Source organism: Somniosus microcephalus, chromosome 9, assembly GCF_052327205.1.
Source record: "Somniosus microcephalus isolate GS21.2 chromosome 9, FLI_Smic_1.0, whole genome shotgun sequence".
Lineage (NCBI taxonomy): Eukaryota > Metazoa > Chordata > Chondrichthyes > Squaliformes > Somniosidae > Somniosus > Somniosus microcephalus.
In genome coordinates, this window is record NC_140995.1 from 161,066,072 (window position 1) to 161,088,197 (window position 22,126).

At 45.5% G+C, this 22,126-nt stretch overlaps 1 protein-coding gene across 1 annotated transcript in view; it reads right to left on the reverse strand.

Annotated features, from left to right (window-relative positions):
* mms22l (MMS22-like, DNA repair protein) overlaps window positions 1-22,126 on the reverse strand; it is a 313,635-nt gene that overhangs the window by 203,577 nt on the left and 87,932 nt on the right. The window contains exons 12-14 of the mRNA XM_085997428.1: window positions 17,116-17,235; window positions 9,445-9,671; window positions 4,600-5,109 (exon numbers count right to left, since the gene is read on the reverse strand). Coding sequence (XP_085853554.1) covers window positions 4,600-5,109; window positions 9,445-9,671; window positions 17,116-17,235 — 857 coding nt within the window. The remainder of the gene's footprint in view (window positions 1-4,599; window positions 5,110-9,444; window positions 9,672-17,115; window positions 17,236-22,126) is intronic.

Below are 22,126 nucleotides of genomic sequence, written 5' to 3' on the forward strand. Positions count from 1 at the left end.
AGTAGAAGTTAGTCAGTCCAAACGGAGTGAAAATATTTTCAACTTTTTCTAGTCTTCTCATGTTTTTTTTAAATTCATGATGGTGTCCTATATTACAGGCTTTGCCTTTTCATGATTCCTCATTTTAAACAATGTTCGCTGGCCAACTATTAAAAGGCACCTGAAGTGTCAAATAATGTCCTCAAATAACGTTTGGATTTACAGCACACGTGGCCAATTCTGTAACTGGAGAGATCAGACACCCTCAACTGCAGTAAGTATTCAGATAGCGATTCAGAGCTCTAAACAGCACACATCACAGCATTCAACGGTTCACAGCACGGGGCTTACAGCATTTAGGATACAAAAACCTTTCCTTCATTCTGTCATTTTCATTCAGAAAAGATCTGCTTACTTACACATAGTTTGATCCATTCTGCAAACCATTCTTCCTCCTTCAGGCACTCCATTTTAACACACCTTCCCTCACTAGAAGATCGATAATTGTAACGCATCCGACCTTGACACCAAGCCTCTCAGTTATAGCACACCCTTCAATAAAAGCCTGACATTGGCTGCTGAATCTTACAGGTTTTAATTTTATCAATCACTATATCAGGAATTTCACAATAAAGTCCAAAATGCTTCACTTCCAATTATGAAGGTATGTGTATTCAACCTGTATCAATTATATTCAGTTTCTGACGACCATTTGAATTTAATCCACCCACTACTCTATTGCTACTGGATATCTTTTTAGATATCAAATACTTTACTGATGGCTTCACGTCTCACTCCAGCCCCACTCCTCATTATACCATCATTGGCAAATATATTCTCAAAGAAAGATGCCATTATATATTCAGACATTGCAATTAAACTAAGGTTATTGCAATTTGTAAAAAAAAAGTAGCACTTTCATCTGAGTTAGAAGGTCATGGGTTCAAGCCCCACTCCAGGACTTGAGCACATAATCTAGAAAGTTCTATGCCGAAGGTGCCATCTTTTGGATGAGAAGTTATAGTAAAACCCCCGTCTGCTGGCTCAGGTGGATATAAAAAATCCATGGCACTATTCAAAGAGCAGCGTGTGTCTACCAGTGTGCTGGCCAATATTTATGCCTCTACCAACATTTAAAGAAACAGTTCACAATTCACAACAAATATACATTCCATTGAGAAATAAAAACTCCACGGGGAAAAGTGACCCATCCGTGGCTAACAAAAGAAGTTAGGGATAGTATTAGATTAAAAGAAGAGGCTTATAATGTTGCCAAGAACAGTGGTAAGCCTGAGGATTGGGAGTTTTAGAAACCAGCAAAGAATGACCAAAATATTTATAAAGTGGGAGAAAATAGAATGAGAGAAAACTAGCAAGAAATATAAAAACAGATTGCAAGAGCTTCTACAAGTATGTAAAAAGGAAGAGAGTAGCAAAAGTAAACATGCGTCCCTTAGAGGCTGAGACAGGAGTAATTATAATGGGGAATAAGGAAATGGCAGAGACGGTAAACAAATATTTTGTATCTGTCTTCACAGTAGAAGACATAAAAAGCATACCAGAAATAGTGGGGAGCCAAAGGTCTTCTGGGAGTGAGGAACTTAAAAGTGATTAATATTAGTAAAGAAAAAATGCTGCAGAAATTAATGGGACTAAAAGCCATCAAATCCCCTGGACCTGATCACCTATATCCTAGGGTCCTAGAAGAGGTGGCTGCAGAGATAGTGGATGCATTGGTTTTGCTCTTCCAAAATTCCCTAGGTCCTTTGGATTGGAAGGTAGCAAATATAACACCGCTATTCAAGAAAGGAGGGCGAGAGAAAACAAGGAACTACGGGCCAGTTAGCCTGACATCAGGAAAATGCTGGAATCGATTATTAAGGAAGTGGTAACAACGCACTTCAAAAATCATAATGGCCCAGAAATTCGGGTCTCCACGGGTGAGTACGCACGGGGTACTCACCCGTAAGCCCAATGGAAGTGCTGGTTTCTTGCATGCGCGGGAAACCGGCACTTCCGTTCCCCTGAAAGAAGGGGTTCAGAGTTCGAATGCGTACGCAGGAGAGGCTGCGCGTGCACATTGAACTTACGTTTTTTTTGCAGGTTTTCCCGGGAGGGTAAGTCTCCAGAAGTTAGACATGTAAAAAGCAGTCGCAAGGCCTGCTTTTTACAAGGTAAGTGGTGAATTAATTAAAATTAAAACATTTTTTCCACAGGTTTATTATTTTTAAATACTTTAAAGAAAGGTAAGTTTATTTTTAGCCCCGTTAGAAAATAAAATTATTTTTTTCAAAAATTTAAATTGTTTAAAAGAGTTATTTCATGTAATTTATAGTTTATTTAAAAAATGTGATGTTTTTTAAAAATGTATTTGAAGATTTAGTGATGTTTTGGGGCTTGTAGTATTTATAAGTTTGACAGCCCTTCCTGTCAAACTTATGAATGAAGCATTCCCTGCTCCGATTGGCTCCCCATGGCCCACGTGATCCCAGGGGACGCATCGAACTAACGGCGCCCCTGGGATATGCAAGCACTGCGCCCGGCAGTTGGAGCAGGCCCAGGATCGGAATTCCACGGGGGCCCACAGCTCAACGGCCGGCGCGCAAGGTAAGTGCAGGTCGGGGGCTTACACCCGCGGGAAGCCCTCGACCCGAATTTCTGGGCCATTATGATTAGGCCGAGTCAACACACTTTTATGAAAGGGAATTCATGTTTGACAAATCTACTGGAGTTTTTTATGAGGATGTAGCTAGCCCGATAAATAAAGGGGAACCTGTGGATAGAGTATATTTGGATTTTCAAAAGGAATTCGATAAGGTGCCACATGAAAGGTTGATGCACAAGGTAAGGGCTCATGGGGTTGGGGGTAATATATTAGCATGGATTGAGTGTTGGTTAAAGGACAGAAAACAGAGAGTGGGGATAAATGGGTCATTTTCAGGTTGGCAGGCTGTTACTAGTGGGGAGCTGCAAAGATCAGTGCTGGGGCTTCAGTTATTTGCAATCACAGAATCACAGAAACCCCACAGTGCAGATAGAGGCCATTTCGGCCCATCGAGCCTGCACCGACACATATCCCACCCGATCCCCGTAACCCCTACACCAACACATATCCCACCCTATCCTTGTAACCCCACGTATTTAATCCCCCTAACACTAAGGGTCAATTTATCATAGCCAATCAACCTAAGCCGCACATCTTTGGACTGTGGGAGGGAACCGGAGCACCCGGAGGAAACCCACGCAAACACGGGGAGAATGTGCAAACTCCACACAGACAGTCGCCCGAGGCCGGATTCGAACCTGGGTCTCTGGCGCTGTGAGGCAACAGCGCTAACCACTATGCCATATTAATGACTTAGATGAAGGGACCGTTTGTAATGTATCCAAGTTTGCTGATAATGCAAAGCTGGGTGGGAAAGCAAGTTGTGAGGAAAGAGTCTGCAAAGGGATATAGGCAGGTTAAGTAAGTGAGCAAGAAGGTTACAGATGGAGTATAATGAGGGGAAATGTGAGGTTGTTCACTTTGGTAGGAAGAATAGAAAAACAGAATATTTTTAAATGGTGAGGAACTATTAAATGTTGGTGTTCAAAGGGACCTGGGTGTCCTTGTACACGACACACAGAAAGTTAACATGCAACACAGAAAGTTACCGTGCAACACAGAAAGTTACCGTGCAACACAGAAAGTTACCGTGCAACACAGAAAGTTACCATGCAACACAGAAAGTTACCATGCAACACAGAAAGTTACCGTGCAACACAGAAAGTTACCGTGCAACACAGAAAGTTACCGTGCAACACAGAAAGTTACCATGCAACACAGAAAGTTACCGTGCAACACAGAAAGTTACCATGCAACACAGAAAGTTACCATGCAACACAGAAAGTTACCATGCAACACAGAAAGTTACCGTGCAAGTACAGCCAGCAATTAAGAAGGCAAATGGCATGTTGGCCTGATTTGCAAGGCGGTTGGAGCACAAGAGCAAGGACGTTTTTCTGTAATTGTACAGGGTTTTGGTGAGACCACACCTAGAGTGCTGTTTAGTTTTGGTCTCCGTACCTAAGGAAAGATATACTTACCTTAGAGGGGGTGCAACGAAGATTCACTAGATTGATTCCTGGGATGAGAGGGTTGTTCAATGAGGAGAGACTGAGTAGATTGGGTCTATACTCTCTGGAGTTTAGAAGAATGAGAGGTGATCTCATTGAAACATCTAAGATTCCGAGAGGGCTTTACAGCATCGATGGCAAGAGGTTGTTTCCCCTGGCTGGGGAGTCTAGAACTAGAGGGCATAATCTCAGGATAAGGGGTCGGCCATTTAGGACTGATTTGATTCTGAACTGAATGCAACAGTCAACAGTCTTAGCCATTGTCTATTCATCAAGCCCAACAAGCCAAAAAAAAAGTCCTCCAGGCCAAAGACTTTGTGAAGAACACCACCACGTCTGTTTATGGGATGCTCGGCAACAATTCTTCAGTGATAATTTCATTCATTTGTATCTTTACAGAGACGTTATTGCAAACTTACAAGAAAAATGCAGAGCAAACTTGAGCAGTGTTCAGGAAAAGCCTCATCATAATAAGTAAAAAATTAAATGTGAATGTGCACTCACCTCAAACGAGCTAGTACAATCTGTAAAAATGTCAGTGCTGTGTTTAGTTCTGATTCCCTACAGGCACGGTATAGCAAACTAAACCCTTCATTCAACAACTTCTCTTCTGAAAGGTGTAGATAGGAGCTGGTCTCGAATACCTCCTGAACAGCGTCGATATATGTTGAAAGCAATGGCCATAGGGTCACTTTTCGGGTCTGGTCAGTGGTTTTCAGGTAGAACTCTTTAGCAACGTTCTGAAAGTTAACCGACAGTTTTGCAGCAAGAAAACTGATGTCAACATTCTTCTCCTCGTACATCAGAAGAAAAGCAAAATAGCCCCTCCAAATCAATGATTGTTGGGCAATAGAGAGCAGGCTGGGTTTTAAAAGGTCCAGGAGGTCTGATATCCTGCTGACAACATCCTCCATCCCAGCCACTGCTGCAAGGACCAGAAAGAGGCTGAAAAAGTTCTGAAGGCCCAACTCGGTAAGTTCCTGCATCTTCCGCTGATGGAACTTGGAATAAATCCTAGAAAATGAATGGGTTGTTTAGTTTCATTCAGCAGAAATTGAAACATGTAATATACTCTAAGAAGCACATCTCGAATGTTTTCAATAAAGTTGACGAGGTGGGATTATCTCATAAAGGTGTTGTAACTCCAGGCTGCACCACACAACTAACAAAATCACAAATTTAGCAGTTTACAGTTAAAATATTCCCTGAACCAAGGTTTGCAGAAAAACTCTTTTGTCAAAGATTGAATTAAAAGGTTGAGCCTATACTAATTGGAGTTTAGAAGAATGAGAGGGAATCTTATTGAAACATATTCTGAAGGGGCTTGACAGGGTGGCTGCTGAGAGGATGTTTCCCCTCATGGGGGAATCTAGAACTAGGGGGCATAATTTCAGAATAAGGGGGCACCCTTTTAAATCGGAAATGAGGAGGAATTTCTTCTCTCAGAGGGTGGTGAATCTTTGGAATTCTCTTCCCCAGAGAGCTGCGGAGGTTGGGTCATTGAATATATTTAAGGTGGAGATAGACAGATTTTTGAAAGATAAGGGAGTCAAGGGTTATGGGGAGCAGGCAGGGAAGTGGAGTTGAGGCCAAGATCAGATCAGCCATGATCTTATTGAATGGCGGAGCAGGCTCGAGGGGCCAAATGACCTACTCCTGCTCCTACGTCTTATGTTCTTATGTTCTATGGAAAAGGGAATTAATGATAGGTTTTAGGTAAATGAATTAGAATTTCAAAAATGTAACCATTTTGATTCAGAATGATTTCTGTGTCATGCAGTTCACCACAGGCATTGCAAGCATTACTTTCACATTAAAACTCGTTATCTGGGTTTTGCATTGCAATGCATATCTTGGGAAATATAAGGGACAGAATTTTATTTGATAAATAAACATCAGAAAGAAGTGATCTTTCAGATATAGAGAGACTCAATATTAAACTTGGTGCTTAGCAATTAATATTAGCCAACCTAACTTTATCAGATAAATTACTTTTAAAGTTAATGTTTCCTGAGCTATTTATGCAGATCTATAAAATAAACTGATGCGATGGGTAGCAGCTTTCCAGTTTTTGCTGCCTGTAAAAGTGCGACTCAAAGACGTTTCAGCAGTCTCAACCCAATTTCTTAACAGAAATCTCAATCTCTTAACCGAAATCGGGTACAAATTGGACCTCATTGTGCCCATAAAATGGGTCCAACGGCCTGCGCTCCAGAGACACCTGAAAAATGCCCAACTCAAAACTGAGTCGGGCCATTTTTTCAGGTGTCGGGGGCAGCCGCCGAAAACCAGTGTTGGGCCCCTTAGATATGCTAATGAGGGACCTAAAATCTGTTTTAAGACCCCTTTGCCAAACTGGGCTACACTAAGACTTTGTGACAGCGTTAAATTAACAACTGGGGAGACCAAACGCAGATTGGGTGACCGCTTTGCGGAACACCTCCGTTCAGTCCGTAAGAGGGACCCCGAGCTTCCGGTCACCTGTCGCTTTAATTCACCGCTCCATTCCCACTCAGACCTCACCGGCCGCGGCCTCTTGCATTGTTCCACGGAAGCTCAGCGTAAACTCGAGGAACAGCACCTCATCTTCCGATTCCGGACTCAATATCGAGTTCAACAATTTCAGATCATAACCTCGGCCCCTATTATATTTTTATATTTTTTATCCACACTTTTGGTTTGTGACTTTTCCCTTTCTCTCTCCCACATGCCAGCTGTCTCTCACTCTGCCAGCGCATTTCACACTTCATCTCGAGCCATTGTCTGTTTCTTTACCTGTCCTATTACTGTCTCGTCTCACCCTTAATATCTCTTAACGTCTCTTCTTCCATCCCCTCCCCCATTTCCCAGCCCCCAAACTGCCTTTTAATCTTTTCATTTCCTGCCTTTTTTTTCCTCAGCTCTGTAGAAGGGTTTCAACCCGAAACGTTGGGCCAGAAATTCGCGGCCAGAAGCGTGAGTACGGTCGGGGTACTCACGCATCTGGCCGTTGGAAATGCCGGCGTTCAGCAGGAACAGCGCACGCGGGGAACGCCGGCATTTCCAGACCCGAGGTCTATTCACAGCGCGTGCGACTGCACAGGCAGCGCTTGCGCAGTGAACTTTGTGGATTTCAATGATGGATTCAGTGAGGGCAAGTCCTTAGAAGTTACACTTGAAAAAAGCAAGTGTAAAGTTGTTCATTGGCTGCGGAGGAAGATATATTTTATCGTGGAGCTTCTGAAATGCAATATTTTTGTTTGGGAAAGGGAGGGAAGTTATTTTAAGAAATTTTAAGTAAGTTTTAAAGTTAAAATTTTTTTTTTTTTTTTAAAAAGGGCTTTCAGAACGGTAGGTAGAAGGAGCAATTGTGGCTGTGTGAATGGAATGTGAGAATGAGTTATGTATGTATGTCCACATATATTCCTTTACGTATATGTATGTATGTTTTATATTCCTTTACTAATGTGTATGAATGTATGTTTTTAATTATGATTTTCCAATAAGTTACTTTCTCTGAAAGTCATAATTAAATAATACATTCATACACATAAGTAAAGGAATATATACATAACACGCAAAGGAATATATACAGACATACATACTTTCAGAAGCTCCACGATAATAAATATCTTCCTCCGCAGCCTCTGGAGCAACTGTACCCATGCTTTTTTCATGTGTAAGTTGTAATGACTTGACCTCACTGAAAGCATTAATGAAAGCGGCGAATTATACTGCGCACGCGCTGCCTGTGCAGTCGCACGCGTTCTGCCTCTGAACCCCTTCGTTCAGAGGACAGGAAATGCCGGTTTTCCCCACATGCACTGTGCATGCTGAAAACCGGCATTTCATCCAGCCAGATGCGTAAGTACCCCGACCGTACTCGCGCATTTGGAAGGGAATTACTGGGCCAACATTTGACATGTCAATAAAATGAAAAATTTAACAATTGCACGACTTGCCCCCTCGCATCTGCGACTGAGGGTCCAAGGAGGTGCATTGCGCAAGAGGTCATCATCATACGTATCCTCACACTGTTCCCTTTGGGGAACTGTATGAAGTGGTGGAAGGATTTATGGCCGTGATTAACGCTCATTCCGTGACCGTAACCATCTTTGAACCAGCCATTAGGGTGGTTAGTCCTATGGCGGGAGGGTTTTACGGGCTCCCACAACCCATCTGAGGGGGGGGGGGCCACCAACACCCACGGACGCAAGTATCCCGCTGGATGTCCACCCAGAATTTAAAGTTGGAGCTCCGACTCCACTTGCCGGGACTGTCTGGAGTGGGGTTCAAAACCCTACTCCTTCTGGCCCAGCGGCGGGGATGCTTACTGCTACGCAAAAGGCCCACTCCGCACAAAAGGTGACACCCATACGTTTCCTGCGCCTTTTCCCTCCCCGTGACTGGAGCCCTATGCTGCCATTTCACGTTGCTAATCGGATTGGGCCTTTGTCATAGCGGTAGGATCCCCGCCGCTGGGCCAGCTCAGGGTAGGGTTTCGAACCCCGCTCCAGACAGTCCCGGCAAGTGGAGTCGGAGCTCCGGCTCTAAATTCTGGGTTGACATCCAGTGGGATATTTGCGTCCGTGGGTGGCCCCCCCTCCTTGTATAGCTTGTGGGAGCCCGTAAAACCCTCCCGCCATAGGACTAACCGCCCTAATGGCTGGTTCAAAGATGGTTACGGTCACGGAATGAGCGTTAATCATGGCCATAAATCCTTCCACCACTTCATACAGTTCCCCAAAGGGAACAGTGTGAAGACACGTACGACGACGACATTGCTAAATAAATAAATGGAATTAAAAAAATTCTTTTAGGGCTTTTAAAAGTCTTTAAATTGCTTTAATTCTCTTTAAAACTACTTCAGATTACTCAAAATAATGTAAACATTTAAAAAAGTTTATAAAAGTTACCAAAATCTTCAAAAAACTTCCAAAAACCTATTTAAACTGCTGCTTTGCATGTAAAAATGCTTAGCAGCTTGACAGAAACATTGGGGGCGTGTCCAGTGAAACTGAGACCTCAAGGGGCGTGTCTCACTTGCACTGCACGCTCCTGGCTTCGCGCTGGCTGCACTCCTGGGTGGCGTGACGTCATACGCTGCCCGGGATTCTTCTTTCTGTTTCAGCAAGTACAGGCGTCCCTGGAGCTGATCGGCAGGAGCGCGGGGTAAGTGCAAAAACGGGGCTGCAAGCCCCATTCAGCAATTTCTGGCCCGTTGACTCTGTTTCTCTCTCCACGGATGTTGCCTGGCCTGCTGAGTTTTTTCCAACATTTTCTGTTGTTATTTTAAATTAACAATGCTCGTGGGTTAGAATGTGTGGGGAAAGAGAAGTCTCGTTACTCATTCACACCTTACTTTATTACCTTCCCTTCAGCTGTTTCCATGGGTGCGTGCCGCTTGTTTCCTTTCCTTTGGTAATCTGCAGGGCCAGAATTCTGAGGAAGAGCTGAAAACTATTCTGAGACTGGTACAAGTTGGGGCTTTGGTCACCACAGCAACAGGTCTTTGTCATTTCAAGCATAGAAAAAGGAGATTTGCTCACACTGGCCAGTCCTTTCAAGCCAAGCCAAGGAATGCTGAAGGCACTATTCTGTGACAACAGGCAGAAGAATGCAATGCAGTCAGTGCAATACTTCGGACATCCAAATGCAACCCATGAATACAAAACTTATTAAATCAGTGGCCTGACCTCATAACCCACAACAGACAAATCATTTAAAATATGCACATCTTTTCTTTAGAACACATCCTACATCTTTAAAATTTACACACATATATAAACAGAAAACAACTTAGCAGACTTACCAATTTAACAGACTGAAACCACGCCTCCCAAACATCATTGATTTACATGCAAAATTTACCAGGTCTTTAATCAGATTAATAAAGTGCAAACTCAAAACTAAAAACTGCAATTCTCTCAAATCTACTATACATTAAAAATTGGCAGGGATTGCATTTTTCCCGCTGAAAATGCATCGAGAACCCATTGGAAAAGGGTCAACATTTATCTGCAGCACCAGCTATGCCTGTAGACATGGCTGAATTTGATTGACATGCTGCCATAATGGCATAAGGTGGAAATCAACCACACACAGTGGCAATCGAGTGGCTCGGCAAGAGAAAGTAAATACCAGAAAGCAGTCCAAGAAAGTATAGTAATCTTGTGAATATAAATAAATGCATTCCTGAAAAATGTTTTCTATTTTACACACAGGGGGCTGAATTTTGCCGGTGCTCAGAGTGCGGGTTTGGAGGCGGGTCCGCTGTCAAAATCACAAAGATTGACAGCAGGTCAGTATCCCGCTGTCAACCCGCCTCCCTGCGGCGGGTCAGCCAATTTAGATAGTTAAAAGGTTATTAAAAGGTAGTTAAGAACCATTTTCCCATGTATTTACCATTTAACCAGGTTTTCAACAGAGAGCAGCTATCACATCAGGTAAATATGTCAGGTTCTCAATGACTCTCAAGAAGTGGTCTAAAACCTACCATTTCACAGCTGTTCACTTCCCAATCTCAGAAGCTGGAACATTAATGATTTGGAGCCCACTTTTGAGCTTTATGCACTTTTGAAGTGTTTGGAGTAATCTCTCTATCCACTGTCACCTCATTGGAACAACCTATCTCAAACATTGACAGATTACTTCTGTCATCTCAACCTCACCTGCCATCTATTCCATCAGCATTGGTGCCCTTGAAAAAATCTCACCTTGGTCCTCAGAATCCCAACATGATCAGCCCCAACACCAGCATCACTGGGCACACCAGCAGCATCTACACCAACCTTCTCCACAATCAACTGATCCTGCACTGGAGACAGGGCATCATCACCCATGCACATTGCTGCCCGGGACGTCAGCAATGGCCTCACCATGTCCAGATTTGCTTCACTTGATGTTGTACACTCTGGCTGCCATATGATGCACCAGGTTGGCACCACCCCACACCAGCACCATAAAGCATCCCTACAATGTCCAAGCCATTCCTTTCACACTCATCGCCATTGCGGGGGGTACCATTATGTCTCACTGCAACTCACTAAGCCACTTCCAAAGGTGCACACAAATCTGTCCAAGAACTCAAAGTGTTCAAAATAAAGATTACAATGTTTGATAGCACATTACCAGAAACTTCACATGAACATTGGCTAAACCACCCAAGTGCCTACCCTTGTGTGTTGTTAGTAGGTATGATTGCATTAGGATGAGGGTGAGTGTGAGGGGAGGCTAGTGAGATGGGGAAGTGATAATGTAGATAGAGAGGGATGGGTGGAGGTGCAAGGTAAGTTGGTGTGAGTAAAGATGTGCAGGAGTAGGGTAGGGAAGGCAGAGTGATGGGGATGTGACGAGTGGCACAGCAGGATGAGGTTGAGTGTGGCTTTGCAATAACGTTTCGTGATCTACTGAGATAATTGAAAGGTTTGCGCCACTGCAGCCTGGTCCTCCTGATGACATCCCTGCTTGTGCCCTCCTGTGCAATGTGCAACCAGGCTGCGTTGGTCTCCTGGGGAGGTGTCTTCCGCCCATTGGAAGGGAAGAGAACCTCCCTGTGTGCTGTGACTCCCTCCATAAGCAAATGGAGGGAGTAATGGGAGAGCCTGGGTGCAGCCGTGTACCTCTGTGCAGTGCTTGTCAGTGTTTGCAGCACCTCAGTGCTGTAGAACACTGACAGCACAACTGTCAAAATCAATGTGGACATGGCCCCTTTAAAGAAACCGGCTGGTGACGCATCATCAAATGGTGTCATCAGATCCGCTTCCTTTTAATTGTCCGGGAACCTCGCAGGGCGGGCTTAACAATCCCAATGAGGGCAAAATCACTTGGAGGAGACGAGATGAAGACGGGTGCGGAGTTTGAGGCCGCTGTCTGCTCCGGCTGCACCAGACTCGCCACGGCTGGCAAAATCGCGGCCAGGGATTATCTGACTTGTTGTGCACTTTGTTCCATGCGGTCTAAGTCCCACAGCCTCACTTTCTACTGGCTGTCTGTTATTTTCATCTATTGCCAAAATCTATCTGCTTTCATCCCATGGGTGAGGACTTGACCAATAAGAGTCCCGGTCTCAGACTGCCCTTTCAGTCCAGGGGATAGAATGGAAGGGAGGGTGTGGGTCAGTCAACCGGCTAACTTCCTTATCCAATCTCCACAGGTCATGGCCCCAAGTTATTTAATAAACACAGATATTTAATCATTAGGAGCTCATTTTCCCTTGGCTAGGCCGAAGCCCCGCTCTCAGTTGGTAGCTCCATTAGGTTGGGCCACAGGGAAAACATCTCCTCTATCACTGAGAGCCACTGGGCCGAGTCTGCTGCAGCCACTGCTGACGTGGCTCCTGAGGGCTGGCGCTGACACAGGGACAGTACTCTGCTTCCTTTGCAACTCATCACTTTTCTTAACCTGTCAAAAAGAGAATAGACCCGGGGAATTGGAAGCACCAAGCTCAAACACTGGCAAACCCTTGAGAAAAAATGACAGCGAAAGCAGGGGAGGAGAGAGCTGCAACTGGCCATTGAGATGGGGCTGGATCCCAGTACCACACTCAGCACAGCTTAGAACACTCACACTGATGTCATATTGGAAAGATAAGGGACAGTCTTCAAGTTGTCCTGCGACATCCACAGGGGTGATGAGCGAGCGAGATTTGATGCAAGTTAAGATAAGGGCAGCAGGGCTTTGGATGAGCTGATGATTATGGAGGGTTTACTAATATCCTTTAGGGAAGGACACCTGCCATCCTTACCCAGTCTGACCTATGTGTGGTTCCAGTCCTACACCAATGCGTTTGACTCTTAACTGCTCTCTAAAATGGCCTAGCAAACCACTCACTGTATCTAACCACTACAAAGAACGAGAGGAATAAAACCAGACGGAGAAGTCAGCTGCAAGCTAAGTATCGAATCAGAATACAATAAAGGCACACCCAGCCCAGTCGACCCTGCAAAGTCCTCCTCATTAACATCTGGGGACTGGCGCCAAGTTGAGAGAGGAGTCGAGTCCCTCAGACTAGTCAAGCAACAACCAGACATAGGCATACTCACAGGATCATACCTATGGGGCAAGGTCCCAGACTCCTCCATCACCATCCCTGTGTAGGACAGGCCTGTCAGAGGTGGGGGCACAGTGATATACAGTCAGGGGGGCGTACCCCTAGGAGTCCTCAACATTGACTCATGGCTACAGGTCAAACATGAGCAAGGAACCTCCTGCTGAATACCACCTACCGCCCTCCCTCAGATGATGAATCAGTACTCCTCCATGTTGAACACCACTTGGAGGAGGCACCGAGGGAAACAAAGGCAGTTATACTCTGGGTACGGGACTTCAATGTCCAGCACCAAGACTGACTCAGCAGTACGACCACTGACCGAGCTGGTTGAGCCCTTAACGCCTTTGGCAGGTAGTGAAAGAACCGACACGACCTCGTACTCACAAATCTACCCGTCCATGACAACATTGGTCAGAGTGACCACTGCGCAGTCCTTGTGGAAAACAAGTCCTATGTTCACGCTGAGGACACCCTCCATTGTGTTGTGTGGCACTACCACTGTGCTAAGTGGGACAGATTCATAATAGATCTTACAGCTCAAAACTGGGCATACATGCGGTGCTGTGGGGCATCAGCAACAGCAGAATTGTATACCATCACAATCTGTAACCTCACGGCCCGACATATCACTCGCTTCCCCATTACTATGAAGCCAGATGACTAACCCTGGTTTAATGAGGAGTATAGAAGAGCATGCCAGGCGCAACACCAGGTGTAGCTGAAAATAAGGTGCCAACCTGGTGAAGCTACAACACAGGACTATAAGCATGCTAAACAGCAAAAGCAGCAGGCTATAGACAGAGCTAAACAATCTCACAACCAATGCATCAGGTCAAAGCTCAGCGGCCCCGCCACATCCCGTCGTGAATGGCGGTGCATAATTAAGCAACTAACGGGAGGAGGCGGCTCCATGAACATCCTATTCCCCAATAACGTCGGAGCCCAGCACGTGAGTGCAAAGGGAAAGGTTGAAGCGCTCGCAACCATCTTCAGCCAGAAGTGCCAAATGGATGATCCTGAGGTCCCCACTATCACAGATGCCAGCATTCAGCAAATTCGATTCACACCACGTGGCATCAAGAAATGCACTGGACACAGCAAAGGCTGTCGTGCTGAAGACTTGTGCTCCAGAACTAGCCATACCCCTCGCCAAGCTGTTCCAATACAGCTACAACACTGGCATCTACCCAACAAAGTGGAAAAATGCCCAGGTATGCCCTGTCCACAAAAGGCAGGTCAAATCCAACCCGGCCAATTGCCGTCCCAGCAGCCTGCTCTCAATCATCAGCAAAGCAGTTGTCAACAGTGCCATCAAGTGTCATTTATTCATCAGTAATCTGCTCCGCAATACTCAGTTTGGGTTTCAGACCTCATTACAGCCTTGGTCCAAACATGGACAAAGGAGCTGAATTCCAGAGGTGATGTGAGTCACTGCCCTTGACATCACGGCAGCATTTGACCGAGTGTGGCATCAAGGAGCCCTAGTAAAGCTGAAGTCAATGGGAATCGGGGAAAAACTCTCCACCGCCTGGATTCATACGTAGCACAAAGGAAGATGGTTGTGGTTGCTGGAGGCCAATCATCACAGACCTGGGCCATCACTGCAGGGGTACGTTAGGGCAGTGTCCTAAACCCCACTATCCACCTGCTTCATCAATGACCTTCCCTCCATCATAAGGTCAGAAGTGGGGCCGTTCACTGACGATTGCAAAATGTTCAGCTCCAATCGCAATTCCTCACACAATGAAGCAGTCCGTGCCTCATGTAGCAAGACCTGGACAACATCCAGATTTGGGCTGATAATTGGCAAGTAACTTTGCTCCACACAAGTGCCAGGCAATGACCATTTCCAGAAAGAGAGCCTACCCACCTCCCCATGACATTACTATCAGAGTCCCCCCACCATCAACATCCTGGGGGGGTCACCATTGACCAGAAACTTAACTGGACCAGCCACATAAACACTGTGGCTACAAGAGCAGGTCAGAGGCTCAAGAGAAGAGAGAAAGAAAGAAAGAAAGACTTGCATTTATATAGCACCTTTCACGACCGCCGAACGTCTCAAAGCGCCTTACAGCCAATGAAGTATTTTTGAAGTGGAGTCACTGTTGTAACGTAGGAAACGCAGCAGCCAATTTGCGCACAGCAAGGAACCTCAAACAGCAATGTGATAATGACCAGATAATCTGTTTTTGTTTATGTTGGTTGAGGGGTAACTATTGGCCAGGACACCGGGGATAACTCCCCTGCTCTTCTTCAAAATAGTGCCATGGGATCTTTTACGTCCACCCGAGAGAGCAGACGGGTACTCGGTTTAACGTCTCATCCGAAAGACGGCACCTCCGACAGTGCAGCGCTCCCTCAGCACTGCACTGGAGTGTCAGCCTAGCTTTATGTGCTCATAAAGGACAAGAGAGACAATGTGGAACGTAACATGTGGCAAAGAAAATGGGGGGAAAATTGGGTTGCTTTGCGCCTCCCGCTGGGCGCAAAGCAACTAGTGCCTGGGGCCACCCACACCTCCCGGGAAATTCAGTGGGAGTTAGCGATGGTGCTAACCGGTAGCGCCCTGCGCCACCGGAAATGACATCATCGGCGTGCGCAGCGCACCAGCCGCGATCTTCTGGAGCGCCCCCTGACTTACCGCCGGACACTATGTCCGACAGGGTCAGGGGGGCCTACCTGCGGCCGGGGAGGCGCAATTTAAAGTCGAGGTGCGGGGCGGCCATTTTTGTAGCTGGCCGGCGGCCATTTTTGTAGCTGGCCACCCGCCAGCGCCTGCCTCCACTCCCGTCCCCAGCCTCCTGAACGGCACCCCCCCCCCACACCGCGGAGTGCTGGCTGCGCTCCAAGAGCCCAGCACTTCTCGAGTGCCGGGCTCTTTTGCCAGCACTCCCGATCCCCGGGGGCCCAGGGTCGCGCTGCATGAGGCCCCTCCCCTTTAAGAAGGGGAGGAAGGCCTGCAATACCGCGGCACGATATTGACTCGCAACGCCCCAAGAGGGATGCGGGGCACTTCCAGTAGAACCTTGCTTCCCTCTTGGGGCGCAACCACTCAAGTTCCGGCGCGGGGGCGCTAATTTAAGCGCCCCAGCAAAGTTATTGGGGCGCTACTCAATTTGTAGCCCAATGAACACCGAGGTCAGTCGGGGATATCCCACAGCAGGCAGTAGTTTCAGAGAATAGTATTTTTGGTATCCTATTTATTGAGGATGTCACACTCAATATAAATACACAACAAAAGATTACACTGCAAGAGTGCAAAAACAAAAAGCAATGCTATATTTTATTAGTTTACAATACAGTCTACTTTTAATTCAATTATCTGATTTTTTTTTAGCGCAAAGAATGACATGTATCAGGAGTAGGCTGCACAAATAGCATTGCCTATTCATGCCAATACATTTCTTGATAATTCTGTTCTCGAACTTCAGCACTCTCCTACCAATCAAAATGATTATGCAGGGTCGGCATCACACGAGGCTCTTGGTCTGCAATTGTTTTACTTCATTAATCTATATATCTAATATATAATATAATAATATAGATATCTTATCTATCTAACTTAAAATATTGATAAAAATCCCACAAATTCAGGTAATAAAAATTGAATTTGACTTATTCTGTGGCCCTCATAATACATTCTGCATTACATGGCCTAACGCCCTTATTGTTATGAAGCAATATATCTACAGACTCATTGTGAGCAACACCATGGGAGATCTGTTGTAATAATATATAAAATTGAAATGTTATCTAGAAATATGCACAGAATGCATGACTTTAAAATGCCAAATTAATTCAGTCCTAGCACCCTGGTCGAATCCAATTGAAAACGACACTTAGTCGTGACAGTGTGTGCAATTCCACAGGAGATCGACTGGAACATTGCTATTTCACTATGCCAACGGTTTTCAGTGGTTGCAAGTCTTATTCTTCCAATAATGAGCTTTTAGAACTACTAACAGTTGTGCAAATTTTATACTCACCAGGTGCTTACTGTAATATTCCCATAGTATCGTAACAGCATTCAGATTTGTATCCCAGAGGTCACACAGAGTTAGGCAGCATTGAAGATGCATCCGTAAGTGTTCTTCCAAAACACCGGTCTAAAAGATTCGATTCAGGAGATATGATCAAACAATAATTACAAACATTATATTTATTGAAAATACGTAGATTTTGTGCATCACTACAATAATCACAATTAATATTTCACCAGCACCGGCTCTGGTGTTTTGGAACAGAGGATAGCTCTGCAGCATCTTTGCAGAAGCTCGCTTCTGTTTAAAGGTCTCCTGGATGGGACTCTATGTATCCTTTGTCTGCTGAAAACATTGACAGGAGTAAGGATGATGTTGTCTCCTTATTGTTGCTAGATTTTTAGAAAATATAGACATTAACTCCAAACTGCCTAAATGGCATTGCTGAAATCATGGAAGGATGTAAGTATTTTCTCACAAATGCCCTGGGATTTGGAAAGCACAGAAGGGCCTGGATAGATTGGGGAGCTGGACTGACATGGCAGCTATCATTTAATGTAAACAAATGGAAAAATGGAAAGGTTGAGAAAGGATAATAAACAGTGGCAATATAAGCTAAATGGTATTATTCTACAGGACACAACTCAGAAGGGGGATTTGAGGGTACTGGTGGATAGATCACTGAAGCAGTCAGGAGTGTGCAACAGCAGTAAAGAAAACAAATGGGACCCTGGACTGTATAGCCAGAAGCACAGAGCACAAATCTCAGGAAGTGATTCTGAGTTTGTACAGAGTGCTGGTTCGGCCCCACCTGGAATATTGTGTACAATTCTGGTCAACGTACCATGGGACAGACATCTAGGAATTGAAGAGGATATATTGAGGGCCAACTAAATTGATAGCTGGGATGGAGCACCTGAGTTATGAGGAGAGGCTGTAGAACTGGGAATGTTTACACTGGAGAACAGAAGCCTGAAGGCTGATCTTATAAAAGTACTCAAAATCCTAAAGAATATAAACAAGATAAATGTTGATGGGCATAACCTCAATCTTAGAACAGGGAGTGTAAAAAGATGATTAAGATTAAACTACTTTATGCAGACTGTGGTTAATGTATGCAGTGGACTGTCGAGGGAGGCAGTGCGGGCTGATTGTATCAGCAAATTCAAGCGAGTTGGATAAGTACCTGGCAGAATGTGAGAGGGGTAGGAGAGGTATTATGGGATGTGATATTTCTTGGACACTGTGGTCAGCCAGAGGAACTGCAAAGGTGTCTTTCAGTCCTATACATTATAATGTATGGTGGAGAAAACCATAAAAACTGGATAGAACATAGATTTGTTTTTACTATTCAGTGCAGTGTTAATAAATTGATGCTATTGTGGCGGAGCCACCAGAGGATTACGGACAATTGTATATAATTCCTTTTACAGCAATGTAGTACAGCTGGGGGCTGCACCTTTAATGTATCTGTTAACTGTACTAGGGCTTCTTTCCTGTACTCCGCGTGATGACGTCATGCCGTCCGTCACGTGATCTCTCAACGGCGGGAAGAACGTCATGACGTCAGAGCTCGGAACCTTCTAGCAGTAGAGCTCGGAACCTTCTAGCAGTTGAGCTCGGAACCTGCTAGCAGTTGAGCTCGGAACCTTCTAGCAGTTTCCAGAGAGACTTTCAAGCAGCCCAGACCTATTTGCATTGTATCCTACAGTTTCCTGTACAGCTTCGTTTGTTCATTAAATTTTATTGTTTTTGATTTTCTGAGTCGATCTCAATTCTTCGGCTAGGAACCCCAGTCCCTACACTATACATATTTTCAGGACACAAAAAGTAGATGTCAATTAATGGGAATATTCCTTCTCAGCCTCAAATCAGCATCTAATGCATTTAAAATAATGTTTAAATGGGTTTTGCTTCATAGGCATGCTCAATAAATAGGATGATTGCATTCCCACCATAGCAGTCCAACAAATTACAATTGCATTAAACATTTGAACGGAAAAGCACATATAATTAAACAGCTGAATCGAACACACCTAGAGTGGCTGACTCAACTTCAGAGCATTTTAAAGTCATAAACCTAGCACAAAAACAATGAGGAACTGAAATACTACAAATGCTGAAAATCTGAAATAAAGACAGAAAATGCTGGAAATATAGAATGAAATAACTAGCTATGAATTTGCAATATGTTTCGCTCTGTAACCAACTCTAACCAATCTGTACTGTACCCAAGAGCTGTTTAATCATCAGTCAATTATTTAAATGCTTCATTGAATATTTAAAGCTAAATCTAATTCCAGGTGAGAAGTCAACAAGCTAATGTACAAAATGTACAATACACAACTAAGAAACCACCTTCTTCTTAGGCAGTCCCTCGGAACCGAGGATGACTTGCTTCCACATAAAAAATTAGTTCTCAGGTGACTGATGAGTCAAATGCGGGACCTACAGTCGGAGCTGATCGAGTGTGGTCAAAGCTTCGATGCTGGGGATGTTGGCCTGAGCAAGAACGCTGACGTTGGTGCGCCTATCCTGCCAATGGATTTGCAGGATCTTGCGGAGGCAGCGTTAGTGGTACCTCTCCAATGCTTTGAGGTGCCTGCTGTACATGGTCCATGTCTCGGAGGCATACAGCAGGGCGGGTATCACTGCTGCTCTGTAGACCATGAGCTTAGTGCCGGGTTTGAGGTCCTGGTCTTCAAACACTCTCTTCCTCAGGCAACCAAAGAGCAAGAATGAACAACTCGTGAGCAAGAAAGCAGCTCTACAGACGCCTGACGGCCGAGGTCCAACAAAAAACTCGCGACCTAAAGAACAGATGGTGGGTGGAGAAAACACAGGAGATCCAGCAGCTAGCTGACAACCACAACTTGCGTGGATTCTTTAGCGCAGTCAAGACCATCTACGGCCCAAGCACCCAAGGTCCTACCCCACTGCGGGCCAAGAACGGAGAGGGACTCATCAAGGACAGAGAGGCAGTCAGTGCCCGCTGGAAGGAGCACTTCGAAGATCTCCTTAACCGAGACTCTGGGCAGGATTTTCATTGGGCCGTGGAGGCGGGATTGGAGGCGTGTGGGGGGTTAAAAATCCCGAAATCGGGGGGGGGGGGGGGGGGCACAAACCCAACCCGCCTCCATGCCAGTTTAAAAGGAGGCGGGTACCCGACCCGCCTCCCCGAGCCGGGAAGGGGATTAGTGCCAATTAACTGCCTGTTAACAGGTAGTTAACAGGCAGTTTTTAGCCTAATCCCAATTTTCATTGGTGAAATGTGGGATTCCCGACGGCTCCAAACCACGCCAAGTTAGCGAGGCGGGCCGGCGGGATGAAGGGTTTGGAGGGGTCGAGATGATGTGTGTGATGGGTGCATGAGTGCAGAGGTAAGTGTGTTTGGTGTGTGTAAAGTGTTTAAAGAAGTTGTGCTTACATTTACATACCTTTACAGCCTTCCTTCCCTCAGGTCTCGGGAGTCCCTGATCTCACCGGCACAGAAAGCAGAATGGCTGCGATCTGTCAAAAGTTCCAGTGTTCTGGGCCAATGAACATTTTATGTGTGCAGATAGCACCCTCTGGTGGTGGTTATTGTGTTAACAGTTTGTATGCTGGAAAGGTCATCTGATCTTTCTTCCTGTGAGGTCATTTGACCTTTGTTCCTTTCTTCCTGTGAGAGGTCATTTGACCTTCCTACCTTTCTTCCTGTGAGAGGTCATTTGACCTTCCTACCTTTCTTCCTGTTGACCCCAGGAAGCAGTTTTGCCAGGAAGAACCTGACTTGAGTAATGGAGAATCTGCCATGAGAGGTTCCATTCACAATCCAATGTAATCTGATTTCATATGTTAGGCCAAGCGCAATATCTTTTCACAAATTTGTTCAAGTAAAAGCTTCAAAACAGCAACCGGCTTCAGAAGAATTATTTTTGAATAAGTGTTTAACTTGCTGGATAACTAGATAGGAGCACGTCTAGCGCGGCCAGTACAGTGAAAAGATATCAGTGAAAAGATATCAGTGAAAAGATAGCACTACGGCTAGCTGTGAAGAGCGGAGCAGGAGGAACCCAGAGTAAGCCTTAACCTCGTAGAGCACATCTACCTCACATCAACATGTCAGAAGATAATAACGAAAATGCTTTGCAGCAAGTAGAAGACCTTAAACAGGCAGACGAAACTGTAGAACGTGACAATCGGTCTGTAAGCTCCGGTTACTACAGATCGCAAGTTGGTTCACGGTCATCGGGTGGTTCTAGAGTAAGCATAGCCATCGCCAAAGCACGGGCTAAGCTAGTAGCAGCTCAAGCCAGAGCTGCGCATACGGACAGTGAAATAGAAATAAAAGTAAGACAGGCCCGTCTCCAAGCTGAACCGGCCCGGCTCCAAGCTGAATTCCAAGCGGAACAGGCCCATCACCAAGTGGAACGCCAGGCTGAACAGGCCCGTCTCCAAGCCACATTAGACGCTCTGCAGCAACAAAAAGAGATAGATGCTGCATTAGCCGGGACACAAGTATTCGAGGCAATTTTGGAGGGAGCTGATCCCAAGACAGCTTACAAACCTTTAATTCCCGTTCCGTGGCAGAGTCCACGACAGCGCACCATAGATTACGTGACCGACCATGCCGACATACAGTTTACAGGAGAAAGGGATGAAGGCCCGCACATCTCTACAGACGCAAACACTTTGTATAACATGCCACAAGTTGCCAATCAAGGTCAAAGCAGACGGCGTGCCTCAAGCCGCAGAGTCTCCGCCAGCAGAACGGAAGACACGGTGCAAAGGAATAGGACGCCGAATAGAGAAAGTCAGAGGCAAATCCCCTCTCGGTCCCTTGAGACCCCCAACAGAGCCCCCAGCCAAGGCAACCCTGGCACAGGTCCCAGCACCTACGACCTCGCCAAATACCTTGCACGCACCCAGCTGGTGACTTCGGGGTTAATCAAGTTTGATGACAGGCCGGAGAATTATCGGGCTTGGAAGTCCTGCTTCCACGATGCCATATCGGGCTTAGACCTGTCGGCAGAAG